Raw genomic sequence first — 19713 nt, 5'->3', positions numbered from 1 at the left:
CAAGGTCATTGATATTGGTCAAGGTCATTAAGTGGCACGCTATAGTGCACGATTCTTCATCATTGTTGAGGATTTGAAAAAAGGTTAAATCGCAGAAAAGCGAAAGGCTAAAGTCCATGGTCACGGAGGGCATACTATAGTATGTTGTTTTTCTTTTTTTGGTGGTGTGCGGGCTCCATCCAATAACTACACCAGTTGTGATGCAATAGAGTTTGCTGTGACCGTTGTGAATTATGGGTGGTGTGGTCTTTGCCAAGACGGTGGATTGTGGCCCATGCCTTCCTGCTGTTATTAGTGTGGTTGCCCGAATGGGCAACCAGACTCTAGTAATTGTAACACTTTATTATTAGTGTGGTTGCCTGAAGGCAACCATACTATTGTTTTTGTGACCTTTTATTGTGGGCTCGCCACAGCGAGCACACAATAGTTCTTGTCAGTTTATATTTATTCTTCTTTATTCCACCCTTTTTTTTGCGACCTTATAACTTCCACATACTTTACACTAGAAATTTAGTTCAAACTTCAAACTGTTCAGCTCTTTGCAGTGATGTGTGCTTGTATTTTTATTTTTACAAAGTTTTATACTTTTTAACTTTTTAACTTTTTTTTACATTCTTTATAGTGAGAGTCGATGGAAGAAAGGTCCCATTTTTCACAGTTAACTTTTTTGAGCTCTTATTACTCCGTCATACTTTCACTTTGAAACTTCATTCAAACTTTATAATGTTCATCTATCTTTGAACTTTAATTGGTGAAAAAGTTGTTTTGAAAAAGTTTATACTTTTTAAAATATTTAACTTTATTTATAGTTTTTTCCTCCCATTGACAATGTATGGGATGCAAAAACACGATTTTGGGGGGGAAATCCCCTTTGAATGACTTACGCATGATCACAAAGGGTGACTTGACATTGTAATTGGCTGGCAAAATTACTGGGAGGGGCCTATACCCGTTTGTTGCAAAAACATGATTTTGGAGGGTGGGAAATCCTCTTTGAATGACTTATGCATGATCACAAAGGATGACTTGACATTGTAATTGGCTGGTATAATTACTGGGAGGGGCCTATATCAGCCAACCTATCCGATTAAAACAGCGATCTTCTGTATAGTTCGGTCGTAATCGTCTTCCCAAGTTAGTGGGAGGGGCCTATTTTACAAAAAACGCCACAATTCACGCACGGAATGTCCGATCCATCCCAAATTTGAATCGCATGTCGAGGGTGGTTTCATCAACGCAGAGACAAAAGCGATTCCATTTTCGACGGGTGCGATGTGGGCAACCACACTTTGCAATTTCCCAGAATTGCCTCTTTCTAGTTTGCCAGTGTTGCCACGTCCACTTTACTTTATTATAACCGACTTTGCGCTTGTTTTTCCTGTAAAGTTGCTTGTAAATTTTGGTAGTTGCAGCTAGCTCTTTTAGGGGCTTAATTGTTACTAAAGTGCAGTTGCTTATTTGGGCTTCCTTGCACGTTTAAACCAGTATTTCTAAAAGGCTTACATGTTAAGGACCCCAAATTATACAGTATTTGTCCATGGATTGGATGGACCAACATCTGTCATCATTGGGCCTGAGTTGCTTTTTGGGGGTCTTGTTTTCCTACCCGCAATACCAATGGCAATATTTATTGCAGATGTGACTTATAGGCTATATTCCAATGAATACATTTGTAAGTCACAAGCAACATTACAGTAAAACAAGCTCAAATGCGCTTATAATAAGCAGACATGGCAACACTGGGTGTAGGAGAACCTAATGTATTTTATTTTGAAGGTGTCACCGGAACCGTAGTCGTGTTGTTATTGGTGTTTTGACGCTCTTTTGGTCGGTTGCGTTGCCAATTGTCCGCTTATTATAAGCGATTTGGGGTTTGCCGTGTTTGCGTGGGGATTGTTTAAAAAGAGATTATTATTATTTTCTTTTGTACTTTTAAGTATATTTTTGATACCGATACTTTGCACTTTTATTGATGTAAACGTTGAATTCCGGCTTAGTTCCGTTGTAACAGAGTATTTCAAATTTTCTACATCGCAGTCGTAGGATGCTTTACTTCTCGCAAGATCTGGCAACACTGCTCTGTTGGTTGTTTAGGTACAGACAGTAACTATCCTCATGCAAGATGTGTGTTATTGTTGTGCAAGCTAACGGTTAGCTCACACAGATCCATCCTCCTGCCCAATAACGGCCAGCAGCAGCATAACGATGTTATGATCATCCAGGCCAGCTATGCTTCTGTAACTGCATGAGGGAAGCCAGTCTGTCTGGGACGTTGACATCGTTTGAGTGTCAGACAAAACCACGGAAGGAGCTTGACTGAGAGGTAAGCCCATGCCATTGATTGATTAATAATAATAATAAAACTTTATTTGTATAGCACCTTTCATGACATGAAATGCAGCTCAAAGTGCTTTACAGAGCAATGGAGGAAAAAAAAGAAAAGCAAGGCAACGACATTAAACAACAAGCAGTAATGCAATACAGTGAGGACATGAATAACAAAAAATAAAAGATCAATTATAAAAGCAATGTTGTAGAAGTGGGTCTTGAGCTGAGCTTTAAAAATGTCTACAGAGGCTGCCTGACGAAGGTACAGTGGGAGCTTGTTCCAAACCGACGATTGATTGATTGAAATATTTATTAACAGTTTGCAGAATTACATTACATTTTAAGCACAAACTCAATACAAAGACTGTTAACTGTGAGTGGACGACCCAATTAAGCATTACACTTGTTTACAAGAGGGTCCACCATGTTCAAATAATCAAAATCATCAAATTACATACAATTAATATTATTATTATAGCTTTCAGTCGCTGTCTTACTTAATTTGTGTCATAGGGTAATGCTGTAAATTCGATCATTAATTATTTCTATAAGGTTCTTAATAAGTTATAAACGCATGGTTGATTGGGAAAGTTCAGTTCAATACAAGGTTCTGCTGATAGGATCTAAAACCCAACAAAGTACTGGCTTAATTGTTTCCATTTGGGTCCTTTATTGTCCTCCTTTATTCAATTCATCCGAAGTCTCTTTAATGCTTAGTCACAATGACATTTTGCTATAATGATTACATTACAACTGCAATATTGATTTGGCCTGTATTTATTTTACTCTAATATTGGTAGAAATTGACAGACGGGCACACTACTCTTAAACATTTGTTTTCATTTATAATTACTGTTTCGGAGAATCATAATCTTTCAGTGAATCTTGAGTACCCAGAAGCAATAAAGCATAACCAGTTTTATTATCACATCACACTGCTGGTAAGCCTATAACATTCTTTGTTTTATACAAGCTCAACATTTGCAGTAAGAGTTAGCAAAGCAAAGCAAAGTTCTTTGTTTACACAGGGAAGTGGACTAAGCCAAGAACAGCCACACCCTGCTCATAGAACATTTCCTGGTAGGGGTTCAATGCCTTGCTCAAGGGCACTTCAGCGGTGGTAATTTTAACATGCCGGTCCGGGGATACGAACTAGCGACTTTCAGGTATTAAGACCGCTCCGCAAACCGTTCGGCCACCGCTGCCCCAAGTTAGAATATAGGGAAGGAGAATAAACAAGGAACACATGCAGTCAAATAACCAGAAGGAACAGCTATTCAAATTAAATGTTTGTTTATATACCCATTAAGACCTGAGGCCAATTTCACAAATGTCTTCTAAAGCCTAGCCTCGATACCCAGGCTTTCATTTCGTCTGCGCGAAAGATGAAAGCCTGGAAAAAGCCGTGGGCTGAACCAGTCTAAAAGTGGGAGTCAACCCTTCCGGGTGGGCGTCGCTCTAAATGATCTGACGTAGCGCTGCACTAGGGGGGAGAGGAGGGGCCGGGGGTGACGGACAGATCGATGAGATCCAATCAGGGTGCGCGCATTTCTGAGGCGCGACCCGCCCCTCTAGACCAGAAATGTCTCTGCTTAGGTCAGGCTATCTAAAGCCTAACAGTTTACTGAAAGACCTTCTATATCGGTGGAGCGCAAACCGTCTGATCATGTCGAGGACCCTCTATTTGGCCACGGACCCCCAACCCCCATATCAAAATACTTTGTTCCAGGGACCCTATAGAAGCAATAATTTCTTTGCTTTAAAATATATATTCAAAGATCTACAAGCTTGTAGATCTGCCTTCTTTTTTTTTTTTGAAGTATAAAATAATGGTGAAAGTGGTTAAAAACTAAAAAGACAGGTGCTTTCTACATGACCATCATGGTCAAAGGTGTGTTTTATTGCTTATGTAGTGTAGACCGTGACACAGCAGTCTGCATCGACTCCAGACTATTTGACTCATATAATATAAAACTGATGAATCATGATGAACCAGTGCTCACCGATCACCAAAGGTACCTTAAGCAAAGTAAAGTTCTTTGTTTACCCAGGGAAGTGGACTAAGCCAAGGACTTGTTTACAGCCAGGCCCTGCTCATAGAACATTTCATGGTAGGGGTTCAATGCCTTGCTCAAGGGCACTTCAGCGGTGGTCATTTTAACGTGCCGGTCCGGGGATGCGAACTGGCGACCTTCCGGTATCAAGACCGCTCCGCAAACCGTTCGGCCACCGCTGCCCTTAGGCTTAGTTACGTCATCAAGAATGGCGGTCCCTTATTGGCCGGTGGACAACACCGACTTATACATACATACCCAGCCGATCGCAGTAATTGCATGTACTGAGGAATAGGCTATAACTTATAAGCCTTTGAGCAACACTGTTGGATGTTGACAAAGTAACAGTTCCTACCAATGGCATACTTCTCAACTGTTTTATATATATATATATATATATATACAGTATATATATATTTATTTTTTGTCCAGAGATCCGTCACTATCCTCTCAATCAGGAACTTAAAACACACTAAACCTTCACAACAGAGAAACCAAAGACCATAACATTAACACACAACTGTGGCGCAACTGTGGCGCAATTAAAACAGGAGTTGTGCAAAAAAGAAGTTTACAAAGCACACAGGGGTTGGTCAGATGTGAAAATAGATGTTTTTCAGGGCTTGAGAGTTCAACCGCTTGAACTCTCACAACTTAAATGTAAACTTTACCTTTGGCTGTGTACTGTCTGCTCTTTTCCCCTTTATACACACAAAATCTCGTAGCCAAAAATAGATCTAAAAGCTCACAGTGTGCCATGCTGCAATGCGTTGTTGTGACCTTGTAGATCTGCTGTTTTGGTGGATTTTTGCCCCAGAATAGAGGATGCTGGTGATTAATGTAAAAATAACACCCGCGTGAAGGGAAAATGTACGTGTCTCATTACGTCATTATTGTCTCTTTATTGTTAATGGCGTTTAATGTTTGTTTTACATCACCTAATCAACATGAGTTAGACTTTAATATATTAATAATAATAATAATAAACTTTATTTATATCGCACCTTTCAAAAGGCTACTGATACACTAGCTCAAAGTGCTTTACAGAGCAGAAAAGATAACAAAAACAAAAGCAAAACAAAACGACATTAAAACAGGCATGCCGTTAAAACAATAGGACAATAACGCAGTGTCAAATCAGGCAAAGGCAGTGGTACAAAGATAAGAACAGAATGATATGTTAAAAGTTAAAACTCAACTGAAAGCAAGAGTAAAAAGGTGAGTCTTAAGCTGTGTCTTAAAAATGTCTATATTAGCGCCCCTCACTTCACACGGGTGTGATTTTTATTTTTTGGGGCATTGAATATTGGAATTTGGAACATATAGTAAATATACATTACATTGTACATACATTAAAAAATGTCGACGCCATTATCAGACGATTATGTGGGAAGATAATGGTGATTATCTCAAAATAATTAGATTACAGGGCAGGTGATCATGTAATAATTGTGGCAGGCCTATACTGTAGGTGATTCTCATTAACACATTCTGACCGGGCACCCATTTTGGTGTTGGCATCATGTTATGCTTTAGCTATTGAAAAATAGCAGATCTACAAGCTCATATCGCGCCACCGAGTGGCGCGATACGAGCTTGTAGGTCTGCTATTTTTGAAAAATCGAAGACACTTTTAGAATCTGATCTCAGGTCAGAATGGGTTAATAATGAAACTGTCAGGATGTAATAGACATTTTTAGAATCTGATCTCAGGTCAGAATGGGTTAAAGTTACTATGGGTGCATGATCCAGTGTGTACCGTGGACTATATTTCACAATTTCACCTCAAGCCATTGAACCCATTGAATGTATGTGGGTCAAGGCAGGGAGTGTTATGGTGGTCTTTGACCAATCTGTGTAAGCAAAAGGCTACTGATACACTTGTCAGTGCTTTATCAGAACACTGTAGCCTACTGTACGCCCTGTGATATGAGACGCATTGTGTTGTTGTGTTACCTTGTACTCTTTTCTATATCTGTTGACTAAAGGCTCATACATAGTCTTGATTTTGGGTGGTGAGGTGACCACCGAACTACAACATGACGTCACAAGCCGCGGTGAAGAGCAAAACCACCACCACCGCTCCAGCCCTTCTCTCTGTTTTTACTCGCCACCGCTCAACGTTATTTCAGCTCTGGTGGTCAGCTCACCACCGGAGCGGTGGTCACATCGCCACCGAAAATCCAGACTATGAATAGGCCTTAATATCTCCTAGTGCTCATGTGATGTGCTCAGCAGGCTACCATATATTCTATAATGTGTTTAATGAACTTCAGACCTTTGTCGTGTCGTATGACACTGCTTTGGTGTCATAATATTGTTCTCCGAGCTCCTGCAATTCGAAACTGGCCCCCCCTAACCTGAATCGCCCACCCACCCCCTTTTCCCCCCTCACTGTATATGTTTTTGAGTGGTGCAACCACTCCTACAACCAGCAATGTCTGTGCGTATGCGTGTGTATCTGAGCACGAGTATATGACTTATTAGTACCAGTAGGGGGCGCCAGAAACAGAGAGAGGGATAGTGCTGCTAATGAGAGAGAGAGAGCGAGAGAAAGAGAGCCAAGCCAGCACTTTATCTGTAGTTTTTGCCTCTCTTCAGACAAAGTTGTGATGTCTGTCTCTCCTCCCTGGTTCTCTCAGAGCGCGGCGGGGGCCACATTACGATGGGGGACAACGGCAACAGCAGCAGCAGCAGCAACGCGAGCGGAGACGACGGCGCCGGCGGTGCTCTGGGCCGGGTGACGGTCTACTCCATCCAGGGATGCCCGCACTGCGTGCAGGCCAAGGGCAGCCTGGGCCGCCTGGGCGTGCCCGTGGTCAGCGTGGACATGGGCGAGCACCCGGAGCTCAGGGCCGCGCTGAGGCAGCTGACCGGGCGCAGCACGGTGCCACAGGTCTTCTTCAACGGCGTGCACGTGGGCGGCAACGACGAGCTGCAGAAACTGGTATGGAACACCCTTTTGGTGTTAGCATTATGCTATGCTTCATAGCTATTGAAAAATAGCAGATCTACAAGCTCATAGCGCGCCACCGAGTGGCGCGCTACGAGCTTGTAGGTCTGCTATCTTTTGAAAAAAATCGAAGAACGACTGACATAGAAACGTAGCTTTTTCGGAAAACTGTCAGGATGTAGAAGACATTTTTTTAGAATCTGATCTCAGGTCAGAATGGATTGGTATGGACTCATATCTTGTTATCTTGTCTGTGGCGATGCAGTGTTGATTTCGTCGACTAATTCCATGACAAATAATGTTCGTCGACTACCTTTTTTCACTGACGAAAACTAAATGGAAACTAAAGCTAAAACTAAGCTATGATGACTTAAAATTGAGACTAAATATGTTGACAATTTCATAAACAAATAAAAACTAGACGTAAAATGTTAGGAAGGGACTAGTGGAAGTCATTTTACACTTGTTTGCATGCTGAAAATAGCAGATGAGCTTGTAGATCTGCTATTTTCAGCAAGTGTAAAATCAGTCATTACGACAGCATCAAGGCCCGCCAAAATAAATTTTAGTCGACTAAATCAACTAGATTTAGTCTAAATCTACAATCTTATGATATTTAGTCGACTAAAACTAGAACACTAAAACATTCCAGGTGACTAAAATGTGACTAAAACTATTCAAGAGACTGACTAAAACTAAAATCAAAATGTGAGGTTTGAAATCAACACTGCAGTGACGTGGCTTCAAAATACGGCCCGGGGACTTCATTCTGTGTGTGTGTGTGTGTGTGTGTGTGTGTGTGTGTGTGTTGACCAGTCTCCTGAGGCGCTGGCCAAGCTGGTGGACCTGGTGAGGAAGGAGCCAGTAGCGTCGGACGCCTTGCCCCTTCCAGAAGAGACCTCCGCTGAAGGCTCCGAGCCGCCTGGGGAGCCCGACGGAGGTGAGAGTCCACCTGCATGTAAACCCAGATTCGGCACAAACAAGGGACTATTCATTGTTTTCGCTCCTATGCCAACCAAATTGTGGAACGCCCTACCAACAGTCATTAAGACATGTGAATCCCTTGACTCCTTCAAAACTGCTCACAAAGGGCACCCCCCCCCCCCTTTTCCCCTCACTGTATATGTTTCCTTTCCCTTTTTCCCTCCTTTATGATGAATTCCTGTTCTGTTCTTTGACTATATAGAAGTGTCTATTTGTACGTCTCTAAATGTTTTGATGAATTGAACATGGTGGACCCTCTTGTAAACAAGTGTAATGCTTAATTGGGTCGTCCACTCACAGTTAACAGTCTTTGTATTGAGTTTGTGCTTGAAATGTACTGTAAAACTGTTAATACATATTTCAATCAATCAATCAATCACACACACAGCGAAAAGCAGACATTACTATACGTTGTGGAGTGTAAAACAGAAGCGTGTGTGTGTGCGTGCGTGCGTGCGCGTGTGTGTGTGTGTGTGTGTGTGTGTGCGTGCGTGCGTGCGTGCGTGTGTGTGTGTGTGTGTGTGTGTGTGTGTGTGTGTGTGTGTGTGTGTGTGTGTGTGTGTGTGTCCTGCAGAGTTTAGCTGTGAGAGAGATGAGTTGGCGAGCCTGGTAGAGGAGCTCAAACAGAGCACTGTGATTGGCTCCCACTGGAAGGGGCTGAGTTTAATCAGAAAGAGCTTCTCAGGTGATGACCTGATTGGCTGGTTGCAGAGAGAGAAGGGCATGGGTAAGTAAAGGCAGTTAGCAGCAGTTAGCATTAGCATTAGCAGCTCACTAATAGGATGACTAGTAGGATGGAGGGACTGTATGGGAAACTCCCCCCTGTCAGGTGTAAAGAAGCGACTTGGACACTCATGTCAAATTGTTAAAAAGTTAAGAATATAAGTATGCTTATGAAAATGTTCTGAAACAATATAAATATGCACGATTTGAACATGCATAGTACCATCCTTATCAGAACTAGATTTACCCTACAACAAAAATGACTGACTATCTGCAGGTTTTGTAGCAGTTATTGAAATATTGGGCCTTAAATCAATTGTCAAATGTTGTCAAGTATGTTCAAATATATATACCTATTATTATTTCACCATTTTCCAAAGTATACATTTATTCTTTGGTAAAAATAAATGCCCAGTGACCGGTCTTCTCAGTTACCCACTCTTCCGGTTGCCCTTACAAACTAGCCGGACACGTGTATGGTCATTCCTAAAATGTAGAAGTAATAATATGCACTGCATACATTATCTCATCAAATCCCCAAAATAACATCCTTAATACCGGAGGTGTGGACTCGAGACTTGGACTCGACACACACATTTGAAGACTTTAGACTGACTTGATCAAATAAGATAAATATACACAGACTCAACTTGGACTTCAACGCCAATGACTTGACTGGACAACTTTTTTTCAACCAAGGTTCATGTTTTAGGTTGTCATTAGAGAAAGTAAAAGGTGAGTGTAATCGTTTTTTCATTTGCCGCTTTCTTTCGTTCTAGGGGGCATTCGAGCATGGGGCTAAATATGTATTTCTTTAGAAAATGTTATAGCGATTTCCTTTTTTTATTATTTACTATAGTCCTACTAGACTGCAGTAGGCTACCTTCAAATTCAGTAGATCCTGTGATCTTTTGTGGCCAGATGTAATTTCTTGCGGTCTAGTAGGACTATAGTAAATAATAAAAAAATTAATCGCTATAAAGTTTTGTAAAAAAATACATATTTAGCCCCATGCTCGAATGCCCCGCCCCCCTGTCAAAAACAGCTAAAATCCCTAAAACGAAAGAAAGCTGCAAAGAAAAAAAAAATGAACACTCATCTTTTACTTTCTCTAATAACAACCTAAAACATGAACCTTGGTTGAAAAATATTAAAGTTGTCCTTTAACCCATTCTGAACGGGCACCCATTTTGGTGTCAGCATCATGTCATGCTTTAGCTATTGAAAAATAGCAGATCTACAAGCTCATATCGCGCCACCGAGTGGCGCGATACGAGCTTGTAGGTCTGCTATTTTTGAAAAATCGAAGAGCGACTGACATTTTTTAGAATCTGATCTCAGGTCAGAATGGGTTCATCAGACCAGTGTGTGTCCGGCGGAAACCTCGTATGAATCTGATCTCAGGTCAGAATGGGTTAACTTGTACTGCAAAAACGGCGACCAAGTCCCCCCTCTGCTTACGTATACGTCCTACTGGCTGTGTCTGCTATAGCTAGGGCCGACGCCGGTGAGACCGGCCGTGCGTTGCTGCAGAAGAAGTACGTGGTCGGCGTGTGTGCCTCGGACAAACGTCACCAGGAGGGCCACTTTGAAGAGGAGGGGGGCCCCAACGGGGACACCCTGTACAGGCTCCTGGAGCACGACCCCCACTCGGCCCTCAATGCAGGACAGACGGCGGCCTGCGCCCCCCAGAAGGGTATGGTGTCAGGGCGTCGAACATTATGTTCAGAGGTCTTTATTGGGCTTGTCAGCTTCCAGTGTCTGTGCGTAGAAGAGAGTTGTTTTCTTCCAGTGTCTGTGCGTAGAATAGAAGAGCGTTGTTGTTTTTGTGGTGGTGGGAAGCATCCCGTCGTGCTTTTTTGTGGTGTGTGCTTCGCTCTGTGTGTGTGTTTTACTAATTACCCAGTGGAGGCTAAAACTAACGAGTTTATCTTCATTGTACTGCTGCTGCAGAGAGGGACATGCTGTGTGTGTGTGTGTGTGTGTGTGTGTGTGTATGTGTGCGCGACTGTGCGTGCATGAGTGATTGAGCGTGCGTGTATGTGTCTGTGCTCTTAGATCTATCAAACACGGCTTCTTTTCAGGTTGTCTGATTCTCCCTGATAACACAGTTTACAACATTCTGCCTTTGAAATCCCTGCCAAAAAAACTCTGCTGTTGTCTTCCTTGTTAGAGGCTTGCCTGTCGCTGTACTGCAAATTGTTGACCTTTTCTTACGTTTCAGATTTTTTAATTTCTTAGTTTTATTTGTCACGTCACAGTCTTGGAAGGTGTGAAGCAGTGTGTGCTCCATTGTTAGACAAGAGGGATGTTTTATTTATTTAAAAAATAAATAATAATTTTTAAAAAAGGAAGCGAGTGGAACTGGAACGATATAAAACTGAAGGTGATAGATTATCTTTGTGGGGTAACCTTTCTCTGCTGATTAAAAAAAAAGGTGTATAATCTTGTTTATAGTGGAATATGGAGCTTTAACTCATTGTTTGGTTTTTAGAACTACACCTCTTTAAAATTACAGTCCAGTGTACCGTAAACCAGTGTTTTGAATTCATCGTCTCCACGTCTCTCCCCTCTCTGTCTCTCTGTGTCTCTGTGTCTGTTTCTCTGTGTCTCTGTCTCTGTGTCTGTGTCTCTGTGTCTGTTTCTCTGTGTCTGTGTCTCTGTCTCTGTCTCTGTGTCTGTGTCTCTGTGTCTGTTTCTCTGTGTCTCTGTCTCTGTGTCTCTCTGTGTCTCTGTGTCTCTGTGTCTCTGTCTCTGTCTCTGTGTCTGTGTCTCTGTGTCTGTTTCTCTGTGTCTGTGTCTCTGTCTCTGTCTCTGTGTCTGTGTCTCTGTGTCTGTTTCTCTGTGTCTGTGTCTCTGTCTCTGTCTCTGTGTCTGTGTCTCTGTGTCTGTGTCTCTGTCTCTGTGTCTGTCTCTCTGTGTCTCTGTGTCTCTGTCTCTGTCTCTGTGTCTCTGTCTCTGTGTCTGTCTCTCTGTGTCTCTGTCTCTCTGTGTCTCTGTCTCTGTCACTGTGTCTCTGTCTCTGTCTCTGTGTCTGTGTCTCTGTGTCTCTGTGTCTCTGTCTCTGTGTCTCTGTGTCTCTGTCTCTGTGTCTCTGTGTCTCTGTCTCTGTCTCTGTGTCTCTGTGTCTCTGTGTCTCTGTGTCTGTGTATCTGTGTCTCTGTCTCTGTCCCTGTGTCTCTGTCTCTGTGTCTCTGTCTCTGTGTCTCTGTCTCTGTATCTGTGTCTGTGTCTCTGTATCTGTGTCTGTGTCTCTGTGTCTCTGATCAGCTGCTGAACTCTCAGCTCTTCTGAGGGAGATGATCCTGAAGCTGTTCTCTGAGTACCTGTCTGCTGATGGCAAGGTAATAACTCATAACCTCTGTGTGTACATTGGTGACTATAACTATAATCTACCTGATCTTGAGGCCTACAAACATTATGTTTTTCTTAGCAACTATAGTCAACTAGTACCAACAAGGTCGACTAGTGGACTTACTAGTCGACCAGTTGAATAGTCGACTAGTCGCTTAACCCATTCTGACCTGAGATCAGATTCTAAAAGCGTCTTCTACATCCTGACAGTTTTCTGAAAAAGCTATGTTTCTATGTCAGTCGTTCTTCGATTAAAAAAAAAATAGCAGACCTACAAGCTCGTAGCGCGCCACTCGGTGGCGCGCTATGAGCTTGTAGATCTGCTATTTTTCAATAGCTAAAGCATAGCATAATGCTAACACCAACATGGGTTAAAGCCCTACCCCCCACTAACTGTAGTCCTCTCTCTCTAGAGTGTGGACTACAAGGGCATGTCGGCGAGTCCTCTGTTCGAGCGCTACGGTGAGCTGGCGGTGCAGCTCCAGAGGGTGGAGCTGTTGTCCCTGAGCCGCGAGGAGAAGCTGGCCTTCTTCATCAACACCTACAACGCTCTGGTGATCCACGGCTACCTCCGCCTGGGGCCGCCCACCAACCTGTGGCAGAGATACAGGGTATGTACGCAACGCACCGACAACGCTCTGGTCATCCACGGCTACCTTACTTATTTTGACCCTATTAACAATTTAGTATTATTTAGTACATGTAAGGTTTTGCCCACTCAAATGGTACCTCGTCAGATAATCCCCCACATATCCTACAACAACTTCTGTGAACAGACTTCACTGTAGTAGCTTTTCATAAATTATATTTGTACTAAGGCTGTTCTGCTGTCATGGAAGTTTATAGTTAGAGAAATTCAAAGTCCAGCCGTCCAAGGACCCCTGGGGGTCCTTGAGGGAGTCCTGACGACCTCATTAAAGGCTGTTGATAATGAAGGGCCAGTTTTGAGTGTATTGTATAAACACACAAACACTAAAAGACTAATGATTGGCAATGAATGAGATGACGTATGATGATAAGAGCGCCCCATGTTTGGGCGGGAACCCCTTCTGGTGTTTTAAAGCATTATGTCATACTTTAGCTATTGAAAAATAGCACTCGGTGCCGCACTATGAGCTTGTAGGTCTTTGAATATGTATTCTTTCAGAGCCAACGTTTTTAACTCAAATCTTTGCTTCTGGGTGGGGGGTCCCTGCTGGAACAACATATTTTCAGATGGGGGGTCGGCAGCCAATTACATAATAATCCTTCATTCCTTGACATGAAGTAGTTTGAGAATGGTTTTTTTCAGAAAACTGTCGTAATTTAGAAGGCATTTTGTAGAATCGCCCTCGGGTCTAAATGAATGAATGAATGAAACTTTATTGACAGCCGTAGCCAGTAGATGACAAACATACAAAACAGTTACAAATAAATACATTGGTTCATAAAACTCTAAAACTCTCTCGTAAAAAAAAGAAGAAAATCTATAAGAGGCACTCGTACCAATGTTTCCACATCAAAGAGCGGTATCTAACAGTGCTAAACCTGGGATTGGTCAACACCTTAATCACGTTAGTAAGTGACCCATCAAGTCTGCTTTTAAAGCTGAACATGAGGTTTCTCAAGAGAGCCTGGAAGGTGGTTAGACCAGAGTCACAGCACTGCCACCCCTAGGCTTCTTCAGGAGAATCCTGAGAGCATAATGGGTTAACAGGGGTGTGATTGTTTATCTTTCTCTCCATCGTGCAGTTCTTTAACTACGTGAGCTACCTCATCGGAGGGGAGGTGTTCACCCTGCAGGACATCGAGAACGGGGTTCTGAGAGGGAACAGGAAAGGCATGGCCCAGCTCCTCAGGCCCTTCTCCAAGACCGACCCACGCCTACAGGTACACAATATGCAGATCCATATCCATACACGGACACATCCTTTTTCCCATATACAGTACAGTTGTTACGAAGGCTTTCACCAAGAGCTCCATGTATGGAGACAATATAGTTCCATGTATGGAGACCGGCTCAGTGGTTAGAGTGTCCGCCCTGGGTCTGGGAGGTCGGGGTTCGATCCCCGGCCGGGTCTAACCAAAGACTGTAAAAATGGGACCCAGTGCCTCCCTGCTTGACACTCAGCATCAAGGGTTGGATTGGGGGGTAAGTCCCTGCGACATACTAGTGTCATGTCCAGGGGGTGTACTTGTACATCAAGCTGCCTCACGCTACAGAAACAGGAGATAGGCTCCTGCCCTATGGGCCTCATGGCTACAGAAACAGGAGATAGGCTCCTGCCCCTATGGGCCTCATGTCTACAGAAACAGGAGATAGGCTCCTGCCCCTATGGGCCTCATGTCTACAGAAACAGGTGATAGGCTCCTGCCCCTATGGGCCTCATGGCTACAGAAACAGGAGATAGGCTCCTGCCCCTATGGGCCTCATAGCTACAGAAACAGGAGATAGGCTCCTGCCCCTATGGGCCTCATGGCTACAGAAACAGGAGATAGGCTCCTGCCCTATGGGCCTCATGGCTACAGAAACAGGAGATAGGCTCCTGCCCTATGGGCCTCATGGCTACAGAAACAGGAGATAGGCTCCTGCCCCTATGGGCCTCATGGCTACAGAAACAGGAGATAGGCTCCTGCCCTATGGGCCTCATGGCTACAGAAACAGGAGTTACAGTAGGCTCCTGCCCTATGGGCCTCACGCTACAGAAACAGGAGATAGGCTCCTGCCCTATGGGCCTCATGGCTACAGAAACAGGAGATGGGCTCCTGCCCTATGGGCCTCATGGCTACAGAAACAGGAGATAGGCTCCTGCCCCTATGGGCCTCATGGCTACAGAAACAGGAGATGGGCTCCTGCCCCTATGGGCCTCATGGCTTGGCAAGGCTACTTATTTTATTTATTTTTTTTATTTTTTATTTTTTTTGCGGCTTACGCCTTTTATTGGTTTTTTGAAGGGACAGACAGTAGGCTGACAGGAAACGGGAGAGAGATGGGGGAAGACATGCAGTAAAGGCCGTGTCGGGCTCGGGAGTCGAACCCGCGGCACACTGCGACTGGATTACCAGTCGGGTGCCCAGACAGTTACGCCACTGCCTGGGCCAAGGCTACTTATTGAGACAACAGCGATATCCAGCGCTGAACCATATATAAGAAGAGTCCGAAGAGGTTTAGGCAGCTAGCAACATAAATTGCTACGCTCCTTGCGAGAGACTATTGCTTTACGTACGAGACAAGGATATTTGGCCTTACAACCCAAAAGTCCTCAAGCGATCCCAGATGTTTCTGCATCCCGGTTAAGTTCGGATCGGACACGACCATGTCAGTCGTTCTTTGATTTTTCAAAAATAGCAGACCTACAAGCTCGTATCGCGCCACTCGGTGGCGCGCTATGAGCTTGTAGATCTGCTATTTTTCAATAGCTAAAGCGTAACATGATGCCGACACCAAAATGGGTGCCCGGTCAGAATGGGTTAAATGATGTGCTTCGATTTGGTAGACACAAAATGGTGCTCTCAAGGCAGACTGTTTCACATCAATGGAATGCGGATATGGACTCGACTATGGACTTGACGTGTCACACCTGCAGTGACGGGAGGGGCACCAAAATGTGGTGTTTTTGATTTATTATAAGAAGTACGAACTTTTGTGTACGTTCACATGACCTGACGTTGTCAGAGTTTTCAATAAAGAACGTCTTTCTTGTACCTGTGGTGTGCAACAGGGCTCCAAGATCCAATATCTACCGCAATATGCATTCCCCCATGTGTTCTGTGAGGTGACCTTGCCTTCCATAATGTGATTCTCCTGCTGTCCACTAGGTGGCTCTCCCTGACGCCGAGCCCCTCATCCATTTCGCCTTGAACTGTGGAGCTAAGGGCTGCCCACCCATCAAAACGTACTCCCCACAGGTAGGTCCACCCATCAGAACATACTAGTTTTAGTCATAGTCTCTTGAATAGTTTTCATTTAGTTTTGGTCACATTTTAGTCACCTGGAATGTTTTTAGTGTTAGTCTAGTTTTAGTCGACTAAATATAAGATTTTAGTCGACTGAAATGTATTTTGGCGGGTCATAATGACTGTTTTTTGCACTTGCTGAAAATAGCCGATATACAAGGTCGCGTTGTGAGCTTGTAGATCTGGTATTTTCTGCATGCAACAAAGAGTAAAATGACTCATACTGGATCTGACTTCCACTAGTCCATTCCTAACATTTGAGTCTATAGTTTTTTATTTGTTGACGAAAGTGTCAATATATTTAGTCTTAGTTTTAGTCATCATAGCTTAGTTTTCATTTAGTTTCCATTTAGTTTTCCTTAGTGAAAAAAGGTAGTCAAATCAAATCAAATCAAATCAAATCAAACTTTATTTATAAAGCACGTTTTAAAACCAAAGTGCTGTACAGATCAGTGGCAAAACAGAGAACGGGCGAGAGAACACAGAATGTAAACGAGAAAACACAATCAGAAATGACAAAAATATAAGCATGAAAGGTTTAAAATAAGCAAAACAAAAAAGAGCTAAGATAAAGAAAAACCTAAAATGGACTCGAGAGGGGGATTGAAAGCCAGGGAGAAGAGATGAGTCTTAACCCATTCTGACCGGGCACCCATTTTGGTGTCAGCATCATGTTATGCTTTAGCTATTGAAAAATAGCAGATCTACAAGCTCGTATCGCGCCACCGAGTGGCGCGATACGAGCTTGTAGGTCTGCTATTTTTTTGAAAAATCGAAGAACGACTGACATTTTTATAATCTGATCTCAGGTCAGAATGGGTTAATCAGACCAGTGTGTGTGTCCGGTGGAAACCTCGTATGAATCTGATCTCAGGTCAGAATGTGTTAATGGCAGATTGAATGTGAAGGGGGAAAGCTCTTCCAGAGCCTGGGAGCTGCAGCCGCGAAAGAGCGTGCGCCCCCTAGTGCTAGTCGACGGACGTTTTCCGTCTTTAGTCGAGGGAATCGACGTGTTCTCCTTGGGTTCTCCTCGGTTCCCCTGACGTGTTCCTCTTGGTCCCGCCGTCAGGACATCGACAGCGAGCTGCGGACGGCGGCCGAGGCCTTCCTGGAGAACGACGACGGCTGCGTGGTGGATTCTGGGAAAGGAGAAGTGAGACTGAGCCAGATCTTCAAGTGGTACAAAGCTGATTTTGGAGGAACCGACGAGAAGGTAATGGGTTCTGTTCACGTCCCTATTGGACAACATTAGGCTTTCTGTGTGGAGTTTGCATGTTCTCCCCGTGTCCCCTATAGGGTAGGTACCCTCACATGTTCTCCCCCGTGTCCCCTAGGGTAGGTACCCTCACATGTTCTCGCCGTGTCCCCTATAGGGTAGGTACCCTCACATGTTCTCCCCATGTCCCCTATAGGGTAGGTACCCTCACATGTTCTCCCTGTGTCCCCTAGGGTAGGTACCCTCACATGTTCTCCCCGTGTCCCCTAGGGTAGGTACCCTCACATGTTCTCCCCGTGTCCCCTATAGGGTAGGTACCCTCACATGTTCTCCCCGTGTCCCCTATAGGGTAGGTACCCTCACATGTTCTCCCCCGTGTCCCCTAGGGTAGGTACCCTCACATGTTCTCCCCGTGTCCCCTAGGGTAGGTACCCTCACATGTTCTCCCCCGTGTCCCCTAGGGTAGGTACCCTCACATGTTCTCCCCGTGTCCCCTAGGGTAGGTACCCTCACATGTTCTCCCCGTGTCCCCTGCAGTAATCCTGGTCTCTAAACTGCCTCCCCCATGGCCAGCCGGGGCGCCTGATGGAGGGGAAAGGAACTGGTTGGAAATAATAACGTGTTCCTTTCTACGTGCTATATACTTCCAACCAGGGAAACACATTAACATAGTGGCAGAGACCCGCATTGTAAAAAAAAGAAAAAAAAAAAAAAAAGATACATGACACTGACCATGATACTGACATGATGGATGATACTGACATGATACTATTATGACGTTTTCATGGTCGGTATGATTATTTTGGGGGGGGTCGCTGTCTGGAAAGTTCTGGAACCCTGGATCTAGGCCAGGCGTTCCCAAACTGTGCTTGTGCGCGCACCCCTTGTGGAGCGCGGACGCCCTCTAGGGGGTGCATGACATGAAATGGGTCATGGCGGTTTTAGGGTGTTATTTAACACAAACGTCAAATCCAGTCAATTCTGTGATTATTTGCCATAATCATATTAACCCATTCTGGACGGGATCCCCTTTTGGTCAGATCTACAAGCTCACAGCGCTGCCCCTCCTATACAGGTCATGGTCATTAGTGAGGACCGATTATATGAAGATAGGTTGAAAAGTGGTAAAAAATGATAAAGGACCACTTCACCACTTTTCAAGTACTACTTTATAGTACGTTTTCCACCACTGCATGGATGCTGTAACCTGACTTTGTCAGATGGGGGTGGTATTGGGTAACCATGTTCCCCAACACCACAACCATCTGGGACCTCTCAGGGAGTTCAGCTAACACCGAACCGCTCCGTGGTTCGAACCAATCAGCGTGAGCTAAGGGCGGGATATGTGCGAAACCGGATGTGAAGCTATATAGACACGTCAATATGATTGGTTGTGTTTGCACGCCCACACGGTGATAGACAGACGGTCCCATCCAATCATCTACCAAGTGTCTTGAAAAAAAGGAACAGCCCCGTCATCGAATTTGCTTCCGCGATCCCAGATCCCAATAAGCTGTGAAACAAATTTGTGTAGCAAGCTTCTTGGATCTGGCAGCGTCAGGTTATGGATGCTGGGGTTCAAAGCACTTAGAGTGTGTGTGTGTGTGTGTGTGTGTGTGTGTGTGTGTGTGTGTGTGTGTGTGTGTGCATGTGTGCGTGCATGTGCTTGCAGCTGTTGCACTGGGTGATGGAGCACATGGGGGACTCTCCTAAGAGAAGCAGCCTGCAGACGGTGCTCTCTGACGGGAAGAAGACCAAGGTCACCTACCTTCCTTATGACTGGAGCACCAACAGCAGCGCACACTGACGCACGCACACACACTGACGCACACTCACGCACGCACACACACTGACGCACACTCACGCACGCACACTGACGCATGCACGCAAGCAAGCACGCACACAGAAATGCAAGACGCATGTGCATTTCTAAGCGTTACTGTCCTTTTATTTACGTGTGATTCATTGAACAAAGTGTCTTCCAGGTCCAGTGTGTTCTCCTCCAACCTGGAGGGAGACGTTTTAAACACTGTTATGCAAAACAAATCAAGCACACCTCTTCATAGTCCCATCCACCCATCATCCATCCACCCATCCACCCATCCATCCACCCATCCATTCACCCATCCACCCATCTATCCATCCATCCATCCACCCATCCATCC

General features: G+C 44.3%; 1 protein-coding gene across 1 annotated transcript; it reads left to right on the top strand.

Annotated features, from left to right (window-relative positions):
* The first annotated feature begins 2111 nt into the window (after positions 1-2111).
* Positions 2112-19388, top strand: LOC310866829 (uncharacterized protein). The gene is made up of 11 exons (XM_083776584.1): positions 2112-2323; positions 7025-7329; positions 8152-8275; positions 8894-9046; positions 10535-10738; positions 12313-12386; positions 12810-13007; positions 14128-14265; positions 16195-16284; positions 17402-17545; positions 19221-19388. Exons 2-11 carry the CDS (start codon positions 7048-7050, stop codon positions 19353-19355), a joined length of 1542 nt encoding a protein of 513 aa, XP_083632710.1. The 5' UTR covers positions 2112-2323; positions 7025-7047; the 3' UTR covers positions 19356-19388.
* Positions 19389-19713: the final 325 nt, after the last annotated feature.

The sequence above is a fragment of the Protomyctophum parallelum genome (assembly GCF_964188405.1).
Source record: "Protomyctophum parallelum genome assembly, chromosome: 11".
NCBI lineage: Eukaryota > Metazoa > Chordata > Actinopteri > Myctophiformes > Myctophidae > Protomyctophum > Protomyctophum parallelum.
The sequence above is the reverse complement of the archived record's forward strand: the minus strand, read 5'-3'. Positions and strand labels throughout refer to the sequence as shown.